This window comes from Nyctibius grandis, chromosome Z, assembly GCF_013368605.1.
Source record: "Nyctibius grandis isolate bNycGra1 chromosome Z, bNycGra1.pri, whole genome shotgun sequence".
Lineage (NCBI taxonomy): Eukaryota > Metazoa > Chordata > Aves > Nyctibiiformes > Nyctibiidae > Nyctibius > Nyctibius grandis.
Genome location: NC_090695.1, coordinates 40,937,577 through 40,956,356, shown reverse-complemented (window position 1 = coordinate 40,956,356; position 18,780 = coordinate 40,937,577). Strand labels below are relative to the sequence as shown.

At 39.2% G+C, this 18,780-nt stretch overlaps 1 protein-coding gene across 1 annotated transcript; it reads right to left on the bottom strand.

Moving 5' to 3' along the window:
- Nucleotides 1–9,348: 9,348 nt before the first annotated feature.
- On the bottom strand, nucleotides 9,349–15,964 carry CZH9orf40 (chromosome Z C9orf40 homolog). The gene is made up of 2 exons (XM_068423426.1): nucleotides 15,575–15,964; nucleotides 9,349–11,493 (listed from the first exon to the last, which is right to left on the bottom strand). The coding sequence occupies exons 1-2, from the start codon at nucleotides 15,905–15,907 to the stop codon at nucleotides 11,338–11,340; spliced, it is 489 nt and encodes a 162-aa protein (XP_068279527.1). The 5' UTR covers nucleotides 15,908–15,964; the 3' UTR covers nucleotides 9,349–11,337.
- Nucleotides 15,965–18,780: the final 2,816 nt, after the last annotated feature.

Sequence of the window (18,780 nt, the reverse complement as noted above, 5' to 3'; positions counted from 1 at the left end):
CCAGTGTATTAATTAAAATTTTCAGAAAGTGATGAAATTTGGATATAAAGCCAAACTTTTGAATAGTCAGGTTCTTGATCTTTCTATTTGTCTTCACATACCTCTTGTACCACTTTTTCCACACTGACAAAACTCAGAGGAACTTCAACACCCCTTCAGCAGTTACCACTGTCTCCTGCAGGGTTGGAGCCCTCAAATGCACCGAGGACCACAGCCATCGGACCAAAACAAGCACCTGCTGCAATTATAGTCGGTTGTACCTGGTGTGGACTAACACAGCAGGCATACGCCATTCGCCCTTACTCTGAGTTTCATTTTGTTTCCAGTCGTCTCTATTTCCTCCAACTTGTCTCTCAAACCTCACTTTTATTTCAATGCCCATTTTCTTTTGTCCCAAACTTACCCTCTTCCTATAATCAATCCCAGCCTCCAGTTCTTTGGTTTCTCAGCCCTGTCCTCTCATCCCCTTTTTGCCTAATGTTTCTTTTATTTTGTTGGTTTCAGTTGTGCTACTGTATTGACTGTGAGCTCCAATGTCCGTGTGCCTCTGGATTTTATCTGTATTTCCCATTCACTTACTCTTTCTAGATGTTTCTCCCATTTTCTTGTCTCTCCATTTTCCTGCCCAAGTCTCATCTTCCTCTGTGGTGCCTAGCTCTCCCTCCTCCTCCCCTACAGTAGAGCTCTGCCTTCAGACCACACTGCCTCAGTGCAGGTGCCCAGGAGCAGAGCCACAGAGAGCACCAGGGAGAAGATACTCCCACTGTCAGGTCAGGCACCCAGGCTTAGCATCACCCTGAAAACCAGAGCAGAAAAGCCTGCTCAGACCTGGGGCGTGCCTCAGGGCCTTTTGAAGCTTTGGCTGTTAAACTTAGCAGTGGTTTCACATAAACTATTCTTTCAAAGACAAGGAGGATAAGAAAACTGCTTCCAGCCCCCTGTCAAACATAAGTTCCTGCTTCTTACATTGCTTCTATTTTGTCTTCAGACTTCTTACATGGCAATCCTTCCACAGTAGGCCCTAAAAAAGCATTACAGCTTCCAACAGCAGAATGCACTGCTAGAAATTTTGGCAGGTGATAAACAGCATGTTAATTCTTTTCCTAGCTACACCTTTTAAGATATTATTTTCAGTTAAATTTTCTCAAACAAGTCATCCTGAGCCAGCATAGAAACTTTCAGCTCAATTTGCTAGTTTCACCAATGTTTATAAATCAAAAAAGATATTTCTGTTAGTAGGACATATCAGTCACTGTTACTAGGCCCACTCTTTTTATGAACCTGAACCCTGTTAAGAATCCTGAAACGCATGTATCCCAGCACACGCAGATGCTCCAGATTTTGACTGGGACGTAGCTAGGTGTACATATTCCTCTGATTGCAAGCATTTTCTTAATTCCAAATTTCTGCCATTTCTTTCTAAGTTGTGCATCTTCTTTCAGACATGAGAAATTCTCCGTCTTCCCTGGAATCAGGACTTGCCATTTGTCATCTAGTATTAAGACCTAAAAATCTGTTCTGCAAACCCATACAAATTCTTATGCTGCAAATTGTCACACCCAATTCCCCAGCACTTCACTGATATGAAAACACATGTGGTGAGTTTTATAACAGACATTTTAGTAGTTCAAAGTCCACATAACTATCATGCACTCTTTTATCCTGTTATCTCTAGAAATCAGAACTGCTGAGATGTGTTCTCCTGCAGTCCTACTGCAGAATATCAATCCTATTTCTACAGACTTACCTTAAGATCAGCGCTATCTTGCTTGTCCATCCTTTATGCTTCTTTTTTCGTAAGTCCTATATTCCCAGTGTCTAAGCTGTCACTTCAACAGCAGTGCGGCCAGCTCAATTCTTGGATGCCCGTTAGCAACAACGCTTCACACCTCCTGCTTTTCATGTCCTAAGTAAGTGAAATGCAGACATGTCAAAGTATGACTGCATTAATTCATGCATAACCTTCCATTGTTTTCAAAGTCAAAAATTCTCCTACCAAAAAACGATCTTAAAGGAGGATAATACAGTTAAGAGAAACTTTTACCAAAACACGAAAGGATTTGTTTCTGTTGTGTCCATGGGGTGCCTGTAAACGCATAAGCATACAGATACCCACTCTGTTTCCTATGTTCTGTTGGATCATACCTTCTATCAAGCAAGTATATGAAAATGTTTTTTCCATCAACCGCATTTAATCAGGCAGGATCTACCAAAAGAGTGTCCGGATTTTGGAATGAAAAAGCCAAAACTAATCTACATCTTATGCACTAATCTGCTTTAGAGGGAACTCCCAGTTTCATTGTTTCATCATCTCCAAACACACTGAAGAAACAGTTTCGAAAGACTATCTACAAACTCTTACCTTTGCCTTAGTGCCCTAGCAGATCTTCAAGAACTGATGAAGCAGCAAAGAGAGGAGCAAGGCATGAAACCAGTAAAGACTGCTTCTAGATTTCTCCCCCCATCCCATATCACCAACAAATCAGCCGGCTCTAGCCTTATTTACCTTTATCTTCCAACATAAATAAAGAAGTCTTATAAGTTAGTCCTACACTGAAGGCTGGCAGCAGATACACTGAACACACACTCATCAGATGACAACTGTTCAGCTACTGCTTTAGCATGCTGTGGAAAGGCACTGTGGAAGATTATTTTTCAGTATAGCGCAAAACTTATATCTTGTTTTACCATGCAGATTCTGGACTAAACCAGAACAGATTCTTCTGCGTTGGTCTCCTGGAATTATTCCAGAATTATTCAAAGTCAAAAGGACTGCCTCCAGAATTTATTCTATGAGGAAAACTGGCTTTTAAAAAGTTTTTGTGAGAGTCTGTAAGTTGCCAGGAATGTAGTGGGGTAGGTTTTGTCAGCTTGATGGTCACAATCACAAATATCCAACCATCAATTCTCCCAAAATGCATTCTCTAAATACCTTTGAAGTCAGTGCAGACCCAAAGAACAAAATGTGACCATACAGTTTAGTCTCATTACAATCATGAATAGTTTCTGTGCTTCTGTGCTTTCCCGCGGAGTGTGTTCAGCAGCTTTAAGATTCTTCTTAAGATTCTTCTTCTTTAAGAAGAAACCCTTCACAGTGATGGAGAAGCACCATGTACTTTCTTAGGGTAACAATTATGGAGACAAGCACAAGGAAGATGCAGGATCAAAGGAGAAGCACCTCAGTTGCTGTTGTTGGCTCAGTATTAGATGACTCCTCAGATGATATGTGTAGCAAAACAGTAACACCTTAACAATTTTCTAATTTTCTGAGGAGCCTTTCTTGACCGTTAACACAATCCCTGCTTCTAAGGGTTTTGTAGAATAGTCTCAGGGAACACTGCCTCTCTTCAGTTTGCTCTGTCATTCCTTGTATCCTCAAACTGGTTAACAGATTTTTCAAACGTGTCATCTTTCAGCATACTCCTTCTAGGATGTGAACTCTGACTTGTCAGCTCGCTGGCCTGGGTCAAAGGACAGCCATATGGATTCTTCTGTGAGGCCTTCTCCAGATGTGACCCCAAAGCTTTCAAATCCTCATTTTAAAACAATTTTCAAAATCTGTTCTTGTCTTTCCCACCTTTTTTTCATACCAGATACAATATACCTTTCTCACAGGGACTATATTGAAGGTACAAGTGGGAGGATGGGGATTTGTGTTACTATTCGTACTCAAAGACATGCCAAAGCAAATGCTTCAAGTTTTAGAGGAAAGGAGACAAACAAAAAACTTCCTTTTTGAGACTGAAAACAACAAACCTTATCCACATGACCTCTTTACTTTGAACTAACCTAAAACTATTTACCTAAAAATTAAGGGTTAAACAGCAATGAATGTACAGGGAGCACTGTGCTTCACAAAGGAAGAAGGAAGGCTGTCCTTTAGTGACCTGTGGCTGAAGGCAAGAGGAAAACCTGAAGACACTTACCAGGGTGTCAGTCAAGTACACTGAGTACTCATGCTCTCAGAGTGGAATACACAGAAGACTTAAAGCAATGCCACATTATCCAGTGTAAGAAGATGGGCTGATTCACAGAGAATAGTATTGTCCCAGGCCAGTCTTCCAAAGGCTGGGGGCAGCTGAAGGCACATCCATGTTCACGTGACACTCTGCCTTTAAGTTATAATTGCTTCCTGCTCTGCAGGTGAGTGCAAGACACCTGGCTGTTGGGTTTCACAGGCTGTCCTAGCAACCGTGGGGTTTGGGCAAGGGCTCCCTGTCAGGCACAGCCTGATGGGAAGGCCACAGCACAACAGGCAAGTGACCACATGGATTCACCCTATGAGCAGTGGTCTGCAGGGCATTGCTTTGGCTGCTCCCCGCTGAAAGCAGCAGGCAGTCAACAGCAGGCCTAAGTCTCATGTAAAAATACTGAGATGCTAGTATCACTAGGCAGGGCTCTGTGATGATTATTACTGCTTTCAGGCTGTGTTTTGAGGAGCTATCACATACTACATGATAGAAATATACAGTATCACGAATCTTCAAACTGATTAACTTGGCTGTTTGTTGCTGGCTGCCTAAGAAAGTAAATTAAATTTAAGCTTACTTCTATTCAGCAAATTAAGAAGTTTAGTTTGGATTTCTTCTCTGGGCCAATCATCCATTTCTAAAACAACATTCTTCTGCTACGACCCAGTGTCTTCGCCTTTACGTAATTTGTATACCAATGCGTTTGCTAAGTGCTATATTGTGTTTTTAAATGGTAGTTTTTTAATATTACAGAAATAAGTATTGGCAACTGAAATAATTCCCTTAAATAATTACCTCATATGAAAACACCTTAAGTATTTTTTCTTTCTGAGAGGAAAAACTGACAAGCTTAGGAGAGGAAATGAGTTTGGTTGCGTCCTTGGCTCAGAGTGGTGTGAGTGATTATTTCTTTAAAATATATTACGTGACCAGATAGACCTTTGTTTTTTTAAGAAAACACACTAAAAATACTGTTGTTTCCTTGACTACTTGAGACTCAAGATAAAAAAGGACCTGTTCTTGTAAACGTTAACAGTTACCGCTCACTACTATGACCTGTCCTGAAAGCACAAATCTTCTATAGCGTAAGTACACTGCATTTAGAGAACTGTAAGTCAGAATAGTACATCTCAAAAAATAAAGTTCCACTACTCTAGCCTGTAGTAAAACAGTACCACTGAAATACAGAGGCCTTTAAAATCCTATCTTTTATAGGCAAAGTGTTTCTAATTTTCCTTTCTGAAAAGGTAAATCTAATAATGCACTTTTATCACTCCTTTAAGTCAATGATAGACACTGGTAATCACCATACAGCGTGGTCTAAGGAATTGAGTAAGTGTTTTGATTGATGAACTCATTATTGAAATGACTGGTCTTTATAAATTAGCAATTCTGGCCTCACAATAATCAAGACCACCCTAATAAAAACAGAACAGAACCAAATCTCAAAACTATTTGAGACTGGAGTAGTTAGCACTGACAAATCCAGGATATTCACAGATGAGCTGCATAATATAAACAGGGGAGAAAGGAATGCATTGAAATGCAGATACCAGAAGCTGTCTCACGGCTCAAAAGAATGGGAAAGATCATGGGCAGCCTGTTCTACCTTTTATGCCATTTGCTGGCATAGAAACAAGTAGGCAAGTAGGCACTCTCAGTACCTATTTGTTTTACTCAAACGGACTCCATTAACCAAGCTGTATCCTTAAAGCACTTCAGGCATATGTGCATTGTATGTATGGACTCTTAAGAAAAAAACCACACATATTGGGCATTAAAACCATCATATTTTCTCCCTGAAGCCTTGCCATGTCATAGAAATTAAGGCATTTTGGTATTTACACTCCAGGTTTGATATTACTATTCATGTCCAAAGTATAAACATGTTTTTCTTGTTAGCCGTACCTTTCCCTCTCATATCACACTGTATTTCACAATCATACTTTAGAATTATTTCTATGGCTACAATTTACACAATGAAAAGCTGTCTTTGGTGTCTCTGTATTTGCACATTACACATTTGGAAATACAGAGGTTTGTCTGAAGTAGATTTTCCTCTTTTCAATCACAGGTTTCACCAATTCCTAAAAGGTAAAAGTGTAAAAACTAACTAATACGGGATACAGAGATGCAACATTCTGTGATTATTTCATAAAAAAACATTGCAGTTTACAACTGACAATCATGAAATCATAGGATTTTGGTAGCTTAGTTTATGCCAAAGGAGTTCTTACATAATAGTTGCTTTTTATGCAATCAGAAGCAAAATTAGTTTTTTTTAAATGCCAGGAAGTAAAAGAAACTGAAAGCAAATTTCATATTCTACAAGTTGAAGCATCAAACGGAAATATCCACTATATAGCATCAGGCTTCAGAGAGAGGACATTTGACACTTAGGGTAGATCCAATGGAATTAATTATTGCGTGTTCCAATTTAATTAGGAGAGCACTGTACGCTGCTTAAATGAAGGATATTACAAAATTCACCTGTGCAAGAAAACAGTGAATAGATGTGGCTCATGTCCATTCATCGCTCTGCATGACAAAACTTTCCTCTGGCTTACGCTTTGTTGGAGACAGTACAATACTATTTGTTTACTTTTCTCAGTCTCATACTTGGTAAGCCACTTATTTCATCATATTCCAATCCAAACATGAACCCCGGGTATTCATGTAAGAAAACTGGAAAAAAAATGTAATGTTTAGCCAGTCCATATCCCTCCTTTCAAAAATTCAATAATATAAAAGAAGACTAAACAAAACCAGGTAAACCACCGTGCACCACAATAATTCTTAAAAGCAAAATAAAACTACAAACAAAAATTGACTTTGCTTCTATCCTCCTTTCACAAATTTCTGCCCAGGAATGGTAACATATTAGTAGTAAGAAAACTATTTTTTCCTTCAGTATTGAAAAAGTTATGATCTGTATGGCTTTAAGAGAAGAAAGAACAATGATTTTTAAGTCCTTACAAGTGACCAAGAAGTCATGAATGCTGCTTTTATGAACAAGAGCATGTAAAACATACTTGTTAATATCTGAGTTTGATTACAAAAGAAATATCAATAATTAAAATACACTGCTGCATCAACATCAAATTCTCTAATACAAAAAGTTTTAAATAGGAATTCTAAATAAGCAACCTTTCAATAAGAATACTTGAAAAACCCTTTCTGAAATGTCCTCATACATTTAAAATGTATTGTTACCTATACACCAACATTTAAGCACTACTTCATGAGTTAGTTTCTTATGCATTAGCACTTACCTTTTACTTCCCTGTATTTAACAAGCACATTTCAAGTAGACTTCAGCCACTGACTGAGGTTTCCATCCACCACACAATCAGATAAAGCTTGCTTTCCAGTTTTAACTAATGGGAACAGTAGTGACAACAAATTCCCATGCATTAAATGGATAGCTTTTCTTTTCTTTTTTTTTGGAGAGGAGGGTGGGCGGAGAGAGAAACTAGATGGAACCAAAAATTCTTGACAAAATGTTTTCACTCCAATTATGCTGAAGACCTCGTGTCACCTTATAATCAGGAACTTGTGACTTGATCTGCCTTTATTTATGTATCACAGTAAGGAAATGATTAACATTCATGATGTCACCGCTCGAATTTTCAGTAGCAGTTCAGAATAAAAGCATACCCGAAAGATTTTCCAGATTCACTGTAGGTTACTGTGTATGTGTATTGCCACCTAGAGAATCAAGGTTATAACTGTAGGCATGGGAATAATTAAGCCAGCCCAAGCATACTAGCTATTTTGAAATGCTTCTTTGAACATAAGCTTTGCTATACCAAACAATGAGTCCCTGCGGTCTAACATCTCTTACTGTAGCTGTCATCAGATGTTTTCACAAAAATACACAGGAATTCACCACAACCAATCTGCCGTAACCAGAACTAGCTGCCAAATGCTGGACAGTAATTATCTTTGGTGCCACCTGGAAACACACATTTGCACTCTTCTTTTCTACACGAAGGATCCTGTGGATCTTCCAACTACGCGTACAGGTAAGTGTGTACTTTTTTTAATGTCCATTAAATGCTTGGCCTTGCCAACAGCGAAAAACATCGAGTAGTAACTGTCAAAACAGTGAGAAACCTAATAAATTTACTGTTGACCACCATATTCAAATTATTGTAAATGCTGCTGTGCTGAAGATGGAGCCAGTGCTGAAAATATTACTTCATGTCACTGTTCTACCCGCCAGCTACGCCTGCACTCATTCGCTACCTTACTTCATCACCACCTATCTTCCATTCCCCACTTCGTTTTTCTTTCTTTGCACCAGTCTACTTATTCAAGATATAGTCATCAATGCAGCCTGTTTTTCATAGTAGTTCTTCACTTTCCTGATTTGGGCTGAGCTTTAAGCTCCTCCTGGAGGCTTACTTATCTTGAGAATCATAAATACAGTGTAGCCCTTCAAAAAACACAAATCAGATCATATAAAACAGGCCTTAAGTTTAGAAAAAGACAGAAAATTTACAAAGGCTGACATGCTGGTAATACTACTTTGCTGTTTCAGTCTGCTCTGAAACATATTTAATTCCAGCATTTCACTTCTCATTAGAATGCTCATACCCTTACCGTGCTATTTCCAGATGCCAACACCATTATCAGCATGGGTAGTACCTAGATAATCTCTGTGGTTACACTGCATTTTCTTACTCTTCTGACAGTGGTTCTTCCTTTTAGAGAACAATATTTTAGAGAAAAGCAAATTCCCAATTACCTAGAGAGAATATAAATTTTTTAATTAAAGTTTAACAACATATCGAACAAAGATCATCGGTAGGTATTATGCTACTCCTGAATTGTCTTAGAATTTGTGATGACATTTTGTTATTTCAAAAGAACGTTTTCTTCTCACTGGATATGAATACACATGCAAATTAAAACACCTTAAGCTTACTTATAGTTTATGTACAGCCCTTGAACAAGAGCTCTCTAGAAAAATGGAGTCGGAAGTCAAGACCAGTGTTTTGGTAGCCCTCAGTGACACATGGTATCTGGAGACACCAGACACTGAGCAATAACATGTCTTGATCACACCTTTTGACAGCTCTAATGCAAAGTTTATGTAATCTATCATCACTCCCCCTTACTTTGCCCAGCCTTTTGTATAACCCAAACTCTCAGACTCATTCCAAAAGATTTTCCAAGGGTTTTAAATTTGCCTCTATTTGCAAACAGATGAATGGAAAAAATTAATCAGCTCAGCAAATGCTCTGAAAGTAGCCGTAACATTCCAGCCCATAACTCAGAGCCCGTGACTGGAACAAGCTAAGAGGAAAGTGCTTGCCTACAGAATAATTGCAAATAAAGTAAACATACAGCCTACAACATAATGCAAGCTTAATTTGTTTTAAAGGGCTTATTTATTTTGTTATGGAATAGCTCAAATGTATGTATTTTAAAGACAATAATAAAACATCTTCTGTCCTGTGAATATAGGGGAGAGACAGATTTCAATGCTAAAATGCAGTCTAATGCTGCATACGTACTGTATATGAAGCTCGAAGCAGATTTTACGCAACTAAAGCATGTCTGCAAAGATACTAGCTAATAATGCAAAATACTGGATCCTGAGAATACTGGATGGTGTGAAATATGATAAAACCCACAAAAAACAGGAATGCATATATTACCTACGATAAAAAACAAAACAAAACAAATACTTCAACAAATTAATAAATCTATTTCCTCGCTAACTTATTTTGGTTATAGTAAACACGTAACAGCAGTTGCATTCTTGCCAGAAAAGGAGTTTGTTTTTAAAAACATTTTTAGAAGTAACTCCTAAGACAAGCTGGTGTATTTGGACTTAAAAAATATAATTAAAACTGTGTGAAAAAAAAATATAGTTTAAATATGTATTCAGCTAATCTGATAGCAGGTAGAAGAATATCCAAACAAGTAACATGAAATGCTTGAGTCACTAAGCCACCTCCTTTCTTCTGTGGGTACTAAGAGACCCTAACAATCTAAACAAATAAGCAATGAACAAATACAGACACCTTACAGCACAAATACTGAAAAAAAGTCCCCACATGTTTACTAACAAGGCTGGCAAGCTGACTATTTTAAGCAAAAAGACCAAATAAAATGACAAAGTTAGAGATGCAACAGTCTTAAGAAATACAGGCAGGAACTTCATAGAGTAATCGTCCCAAAGTTTTCAAATACACACAGGCAAAACTTTATTATCCTTTAGCAAATACATTATTTAAAAAAAAAGTAAAAAAATTCAAAAGTTGCCTTCTTCCATGATTCCAGCAAAAATACAGTGTTTCCTATCCTTAAAGACAAATCACATTTGCAAAGCCTGACAGTCTGCCCATACAACTTCAGTCTATTATTAAATTCAAGTATTTCTAATTGTACTTCAACTTGTAAATAAATTACAAAAGACAAGCATTAAGTTCATATTTCACAGCAAAAAACACTAGTTCAATCAACTTCTGTAAAAATTTTTTGCAAGATCCATAGTCTCTGTAAAAACTACACCTCAGTCAGTTAAGTTTGAAAGTGTGTGGTAATTTTATATTGCATTAACTCTTCTTGATGCATCTGCACACACCTGCCATTTCAATGCTACCAACTGTTCAGAGCTAACATCACAAAGAATAAGAATAACATTAACTTGAGAATGGACCAAAAACCTAAAAGCTGGCTGCCCACTGCTTTGGGTAATATGAAAAGGACAAGGTGAAAAAACTTTTTCAGAAGGAGAATGTGAAAAACTTTCAGAACAGTGGCAGCTTACAGAAGAAAAGATCCCCTTTTCCTTCCCCCTCCCTGCCACATTTCTTTTTGGTTTGCATAGAAAAGGGAATGTTTTGTCTGGTTTTGGTAGGCTCTTCTTTTTTGGTTTAGCTATTACACAGAAAAAAAACCACATTAATAATCCTACAGTTTGTGTACTTTATGATAAATTCACATGGCAAATATTTCACTTTCAGCTACCACCGTTACATCTTTTTGTTCAGGACAGGGAACATGATCTTCCATTTCCTTTCGACAGGTAACATTATCCACCTTTTTCTTTTAATTGTATCACAAAGTTCTATTTTCTGTAGTCTTCTTTCAGCCTGCCTCCATGTTTTCAAGCATTCTTGCTAGACATCATATCCTCCTCCACACTGTACACCTCCAGGCAGCTTACTGTTAAGTACCTAGTAGTGATTATCCCATCCATTTAGACAACTCAGACTTGCTTTTGCAGACTGACATAACACTGTTTCTTCAAGAAGGCAGAAGCATGCTTATTTTCCTCCCAAGTAGAAAAACCTGAATCCAAACGGAAACAAGTTTCCTGTGAGTAGATGCACAACTACGAAACAATTGATCAGGTCTCCATTTCAGTCTCCATGGTATCAGTCCTTGGAGGAGTTTTAGCTTCTGGTGGAGTCTCTCCATTTAGATTCTGAATATCAGAGAAATCAATAGCAGGCAATGGTGCTCTCCAATACAGGAATGAGTTATACTGACAGAAATCTTCTTGCTTTGAAAAGAGACAAATAAACAAAAAGACAACAAAACATTAATGTGTATCACAGCAGTAAAATATAATAAAAATAAACTTTTATAAAAGAAACTAAACCAAGGAAGAGTTACTCAGCTGTTCCATATTAACAGTTCTTACAATTTTGAACAGAAAAAAATATGAGCTATTTCTAAGGAAAACACCACAGAAAATCTCAATCAAATCATAATGTAGTTTTGTCCTTTCAAATACTCTTGCAAAGAACTACTGTACAAGCTCTGGGAAATACTTCTATAACTCCACCAATTTCTTCAACTTGCAATCTTTGCACAGAAGCATACTGTAAAACTTGTGCAATACAAGCGGACTTATGCATACAAAAACTGTTCACTGCTTTTTCTTCTCACAATGGTATACAAATTTCATGCACACATAGAAGCTGGTATTCAGACGAAAGCATTTAGCTATTTTACATCAACTCAGAGGATGAGACTTGCAGGAAAAGTAAAGTATTGGGTAGGGTTTCTACCACATTCTGTTTCTTCTTTTCTGTATCTACATTTTGTACTGAAGTATATATACACGAAAAAAGTGAAGATCGCTTCTAGGGGCAGGGAAGGGCAAGTTTAAGAACTGGTAAGCAGTCCAAGGAAGACCTTGGAGGAACATGTACTTATCTACTACTTTAATCTGCAATTATACATTTTTTTTTAAATCTCTGTTAGAAAACACAGTTTGTTTATAACCACATTGTGGTTATAAGAAGTGGCCAATCTGTGCATGTTTCTATGGACATGATACATGTAAGAAGAGGAATTCTCAAGTCATTCCCCTTAGGTCTTGAGCATGTACTTTCTTCTAGTATGTAAAAACACTGAATGCTGCCACAAACATAAAATAATGCATTTCCATATAACATTGGTTTGTATTTTTCCTAACATACAACCGGAATTTTTAAATATTTTACTTTAATGTCTCAGCTGTAAGAGGAGCTGAACAGAGTATTTTTAACAAATAAACCAGTATAACCGTTTTGGTATGGCTCTTGAAAAATTTCATGCTTTTTCTGCTGGCTCTGCAACAGAATAAAAAAATGTAACATTCAAAAAATCGCAGTAAGTATCATCCCTAAACTCTCTCAGATACTGGAAAAATGACACTTCACCCTCACTCCCCAAAAGAGAGAAGTACACAAATTCACCACACCTTCTATTTAAAGAATACATTTTTCTATTTGTTACCAGAAAAACCTCCCATGAACTACAGTTTGTTGTACTAGGTAACCTGTTTTTACTACAAAAACCCCGGCATTATTCAAGTTCTGTAATAATTAAGAGGCACGAAAGACATTTCATAGCAGCAAGATGGCTGTGTGCCCATAGAGTACTACTAACGTGAATTTGCTCACTAGGAAAAGATTGTCTTCAGCAAAAACTGAAGAACCAAAGTTACCATTAATTGGAATCGAGACAGAGACCAAAACTAGTTAAATTACATAGTGCCACAGGAACAGAGGGATTGATTATATGGAAACTGGAAGAAAGCCAAACAGTAAGTAGTGGCACATATTTGCATAAATATTCTTGTAAACTACAATTTTTTGTACTGCACGGCATTAAAAACAAACCATGAAGTGCGAAAGAGAAAGGGAAGATTTTCCAGTGCATATTCCAACGTAGGCAGCATCACTCACACAGAACTGAGCAGGGCAGGTAGCTAACAAGTTCTTTGAAAAAAATCTCCAGCAATGGAGTTTCAGAAACTGCGGGCTACCCTTACAAATTTTCCCCATGTTTAATCCAAACTCCTCTTATATTTTAATAAGAAATTACTGCTCACACTGTGAGAACTACGTACTTAAAAGCCAGAACACCCCTGTGCTAGATGCTTTGTACTCACAACGTAAATGACAGCATTCTTGTTTCAAAGAGATTACCATCTGAAATCTCATAACCACAAAAATATGCATACTCTTAATTTTGGACACAGACTACATACAGGATTAGTTTCAAGAGCATTCAAATCTCCAGAGCAGGAGTATTTCAGTTTAGTGGTATCTCCCAGAAAGATTCAGTGTGAAAAGGATCAAGCCCAAGGAGCACAAAAGACAGGCGCAAACACTAAACATTAATACATAAAATGCAAAATAAAGTATCAAATATTCACATTCACCTAAACACCTTTCAAAATAGGTTTTGAGAAGAAATTCTAGTAAGGTAGGTAACACACAGGGAGCTCAGAGATACAACAGCTCAGTTTCTACGGATGAAGTTGTTTAATTTTTAAAGGAGTTAATTTTCCAACGCTAGTTGCAAAGGTGTGCTGCAAATAAACCTCAAATAATATCTACTCTCTGGCCAACTGTAACGTAACTGGAATTGCTTGTAACATTAACAAAGACAGTGTGAAACTGACAGTATCCGATCATACTTATTACTGTAGTGAACTACACAAGCGACAAAACAGAAAAGAGTAATGCCAACCTACAGCGGTATTTTCAGAAAGGTGTAAAACTAATCATCAGAAATACCTTTGTGAAATATTTAAAACATACAGGTAGGACACACAGAAGATGGAAGAAACACCTCTTGCCTGCCATTAACTAAGCTTTACTTTAAAGTGAAAATATTTTTGATACAATACTGTACCTAGGATAACAGCCTGTTAAAAATACAGTCCTACAAAAACATTTTATATAGAGAAATACTCTTTATTGTGTGGAAATCCAGGGGGCTTTTCGCCTTCCTACCACTGCTACAGCTTACAAAATTATGCCTAATAACCCTAGGGATAAGTAAAGAATTCAGCATCATATTTGTGATGGAGTGAAACTTTTCTGTAGAGGTTTGCTCAAGTTGCTCAATTTGCTTTGCTTCTCTCTTCACAAATGAAAGATATGCTTGTTTAAAAGGTACAACCTAAAAAGGATGTATAATTTTCATAGGACACAAATTTCTTTCAATTCCTTTGTGCCTTAAATCTACCATCAACCACAAAAAAAAAAACCCAACCAACAAAAAAACCCCCCACAAACACCAAAAGGCAGAGCCTAGGAAAGAAAAGCCACAATTTGCTTTACAGATCATAGATGGGTGTTATACTACCAAAGGACCGATCTTTTCAAAACCAGAGTCTAAAACTGGACTTCAAAGTCCATCTGACCTGATTAGACTTTCTGCCACTTCCATACCACTCGATCAAATACTTCAGTCTTATTTAAAAGGTCCAGGTGGGAGGAAAGGTGAGTTGACACATACCAAACTTCTAGATATGCACAAAATTTGACCTAGCATTTTATTTTTGCAAAACGAAAACTTTTTTAGTACCATATTTTGTTTTCTGGCCTATTGTGTAAAATGTGATCAAGGCCAGGAAGAAGAACATACCTTGTTCAAAGTTAACCAGAAACATCAGAAGTCAACTGTGCCTTTCAATACATCAGTGAATAACTGATCCCTTTCCCCTGAACATGGCCTTCACTACACGTTTTAACTCAAAGATAGCTCTGGTATTGCTACTAAATGCTCATCTCAAACAAAAAGTTAAGAAAGTGGTCAGATATTGGAGTAAGCCTGACCCGCAACCTCAGACTACAGAGCCACTACCAAAATAAGCTCATCAAGCTTCCACCATACTTTTGGATGGCGATGTGGCTGAAGACAGGCTTAGGTGAATTCCAGACAGGCCGTTTCCCATCAGTTTTTCTATAGGGAAAATGGTAAAAAAAGAGCTAGAAATGTTACCTCTTTTGCATCAGGAGAAGAAAAAAAAAGAAAAAAAAAAAAAAAGCTTTAAGCGGCCGTGACCGATTAACAGAGCCAGCCAGAGAGCGGGCTGCGGGGCACCGAGCGCTGTGCCGTGCCGTGCTGGCGAAGGCCCGGGGTACTCTGCCCGCACGCGTGCCGACGGCCGGCCCGCCAACCCACCGTCTAACACCCGCGCCGCGGCGCAGCGGGCTGAGCCGCGGCTCCACGGTAACGCCTCATCGACCACCAACAACCGCCCACGATTTCCTCTCCCCGGAGGCGAGCAGCCCGGGCCCGCCCACAGCGGCACGCTCCCCGAGTGGCCTCCCGCCGCCCCAGCCCCGCTCCGTTACCTCAGCGACGGCGGCCCGCTCTCTCCCTCGGCCACCCGCGCGTTCCTCCGCCGTCCGCTCGGCCTGGGGCGCCGCGGGCCCGCCGCGCCGCCGCCGCCGGCCCTCTGCGTCCCCCTGCTCCCCGCGGGGGCTGCTCCCCCGCAGGCCGGGCCGCTTGCCCGGCGGCGCTTCAGCCTCCTCCAGCTTCCGCTTCGGGGCGGCAGGGCCGGCGCTCGCCGCTTCGCCCCGGGGGCGCCGCTCCGGCGCGGCAGCGCGGGGCGGTGGCGGCGGCTCGCGCAGGAGCCGTTTTATGGGCACGTGACACACTGACGGCTCCGCGCGCCGCTTGGCCATGAGAGGCCCAAGCGCGGACAGCTCCGCGGAGCGCGCGTACCCCGCCAGTGCACGTACGGCCGCCGCGCGGGGGAGGGCGCATGCGCGCCCCGCTCGCCGCCTGCGGCGCCACGGCCGCCTGGGGGGGCGGGGCGCTGCGCTCGGCCCCGCCTACCGGTGAGTGACGGGCAGGAGGTGGGGCGGGCTGCCGGGGAGCACTGCAGCGCCGCCGTCGCCCGCCGCCGCGGCCCCGGGGGAGCAGCGGTGCTGCCGTGCCCACCGACGGGGCCAGAACCGAACCTTACCGAGCAGCGAAGGGTGAAATCAAAAACCAGCGACACGGCGTCATACTGCGAGCTTTAATAGCCAAGAAAGATCCGGTCCGTTACACGCAGAGAGACACGAAACTTCCCCTTTTCGCCCTCGTCACGGCTTTTAGAGGGCACTACATATAAATAAAAATACAGGACAATTTACATCGGTCAAACTTACTCCATATAAAGAAGTATTACACTGAAGATTATGCAGCATTTTATTTTACACCGCATACCACACACACTTTAATAGTGACCTAAATCAAATGGTCTTGGCTTCAGCTGATGAAACACCTTAAGCATTCCCCCCCCCGGCCCCCATATACAACTGAAAAAGAACATGATCAATAATACACAATTATCCCTGTGCATAAAAATACAAGCCATGAAGTTTAAGAACTCATAAATAGGACTGCAGGTGTTAACACTACTAACTCACACAACTTACAAGATTATTCTACTTCCACCTCTTAATGCAACTGTTACAATTTAAAAGGAAAACACTGGGTAAAACTCGCATTTTCTAGATTAGAAATAGAAGCACATCACTATATACCTGACCTAAGTAAATGAAAACATATTTTCCAAAAACAACACAAAAAAAATGGCACTTCTAAGAACGTGGGGTGGCAAATAACAAAACCACCGCAACAGAGGACGCTGTCATTCAACCAGAACGCAAGAGTTCAATTGCCTACTTGAGAAAAACAAGACCACAATGTTTCAAGAGTAGTAGATAGGAGGCAGAAATTGGGCAATATTACAGATGTATATACTACTCGGCAACAGCGTAATTGACATTCACCTGACCTTGTCTTATTTCAAGGAGCTTGAGAATCAAGTAAAATACTAAACATACTCTACTAAAGAACAAAACAATCAGAATGAAAGCAAAGAATACATAGTCTTTTGAGGGACATAAAGTCCCTCAAAAATAAATTAAATAGTACAATACGGAAATTAAAGCAACTTTTTAAAAAATTATTTTTAGGTGTGCAAAGGCTTTTATTTTTTAATCCACTTGTTGCAATGACAGTGATTCAACTTCAAACACATTTTTCTTGTAGCAGGGTAGAACTTTGACAGTTCATTTACGAAGATAAATCTTGGTGGTGCACTTTGAGAAAGAAGAGACAGTTCAAATAAGAGTAGTTTAAGCAAAGCTCTAATTGAAAACTTCTGTTGACCAGAAGCCTTTATCCTCAATGAGGATTCTAAGCAGAAAGGGGCACAGTACTGAACACACCCAGATGCGTGCTCTCTTATGCACCGGTGAAACTATAAAAAAAAAGTCTGTGTTTTCCGTCCTCGCAGATTTTCAATTGAGGAACAAAGGCACAAATTTCTGGCCTTAATGGGAAAAATCCAAAAGCCAGTAACAGATCTATTAGAGAGATGTGATTAGGACATCACCATGAAAAAAGGGACTAGAATAATGGGAAACAAACAAGCAACTGTCCAGTGCCATTATGACCAAATATGAAAAAACCCTTGATTCCTTATCATAATGTTTTTATATTTTAAAGAAATTTTTGAAAATCTATGAAAATGGTACTTAAGGTAACCAATACATTAAGAAAATGGAATGACTAACATGACACCTCATCTCAGCACAGCGATTATTAATTAATGTTTTCTCATGTACATAACTTCTAAGTGACAGACGATTCAGCCTCTTATATAGGATCACGGTTTGTAGACTAAATATTCACCTAATCCACATCTGCCAGGAAAAAAAACATTAGGATAAGGAACCAAGAAATCACTAAGTCACAAGGGTAAAGTGCCTGAAGTTACAAGGCAATTGTCTACCAATCAGCCAGCATATGCTGACTCAGGTAGAGATGATTAGGTTACGATGCATATTATTTACACATAACTTTTTTTTCCCCCCCCCTTTGAGAAGCAGAGATTTTTCCTGTTGCACTACCTACACATGGGATCGCTAACTCAGCTATGTTATCAACTTTAAAAAACGAAAAGAGCTCAAGGTATAACATCATTTACTGTTAATTATGTTTAACAAGAAATACTGCTTCACTGTTTTGGCTTAAGCAGTAAGTAGGTGGCTCAAAATCAACGTATTTTAAGACAGCAAAGCACCTAATACTTCAGTTTCAACACTAAGATTAATCAAAATTGGTGTTATTCCTGAACTAAGGTTAACATACTGCTTCTCTATAACATGCTGCTTTTTCTTCACTAAGTACTCTGCTTTCACATAGTATTTCAAATTGCATATAGGTTCTGTGTTTTGATTAAGTTGTTAACAGTGGTACAGTCAAAGATTAGAATTTGTATAATGATCAACTTCGTTTCATTTCCACAGAAAATGCTGTAACAGTTCTGATGGCTATTTTATCTATCAAGATAAATTTTATTTATCTATCAAGAGTACTTTTATCACTTTCCAACCATTTCAAACTTCGTAATTTAAGTATGCATTTAGAAACACTTCTCTAAATGTGACACAGCTAATACAGTAAGCACGTCTATGCATTCCTAACATCAGAAAGTAGAAAAAAGAAAATCATTATAAATTACGAAAAATGAGGCAGCATATGCGGGGAATTAGCCTGG

Bases quoted from the DNA above. Each gene is read 5' to 3' on its own strand.
- CZH9orf40 (XM_068423426.1), bottom strand. From the start codon at position 15,907: ATGGCCAAGCGGCGCGCGGAGCCGTCAGTGTGTCACGTGCCCATAAAA. The intron at 11,494-15,574 runs GTAACGGAGCGG...CTCTTTTCAAAG, and splicing joins AGCGGGCCGCCGTCGCTGAG to CAAGAAGATTTCTGTCAGTA.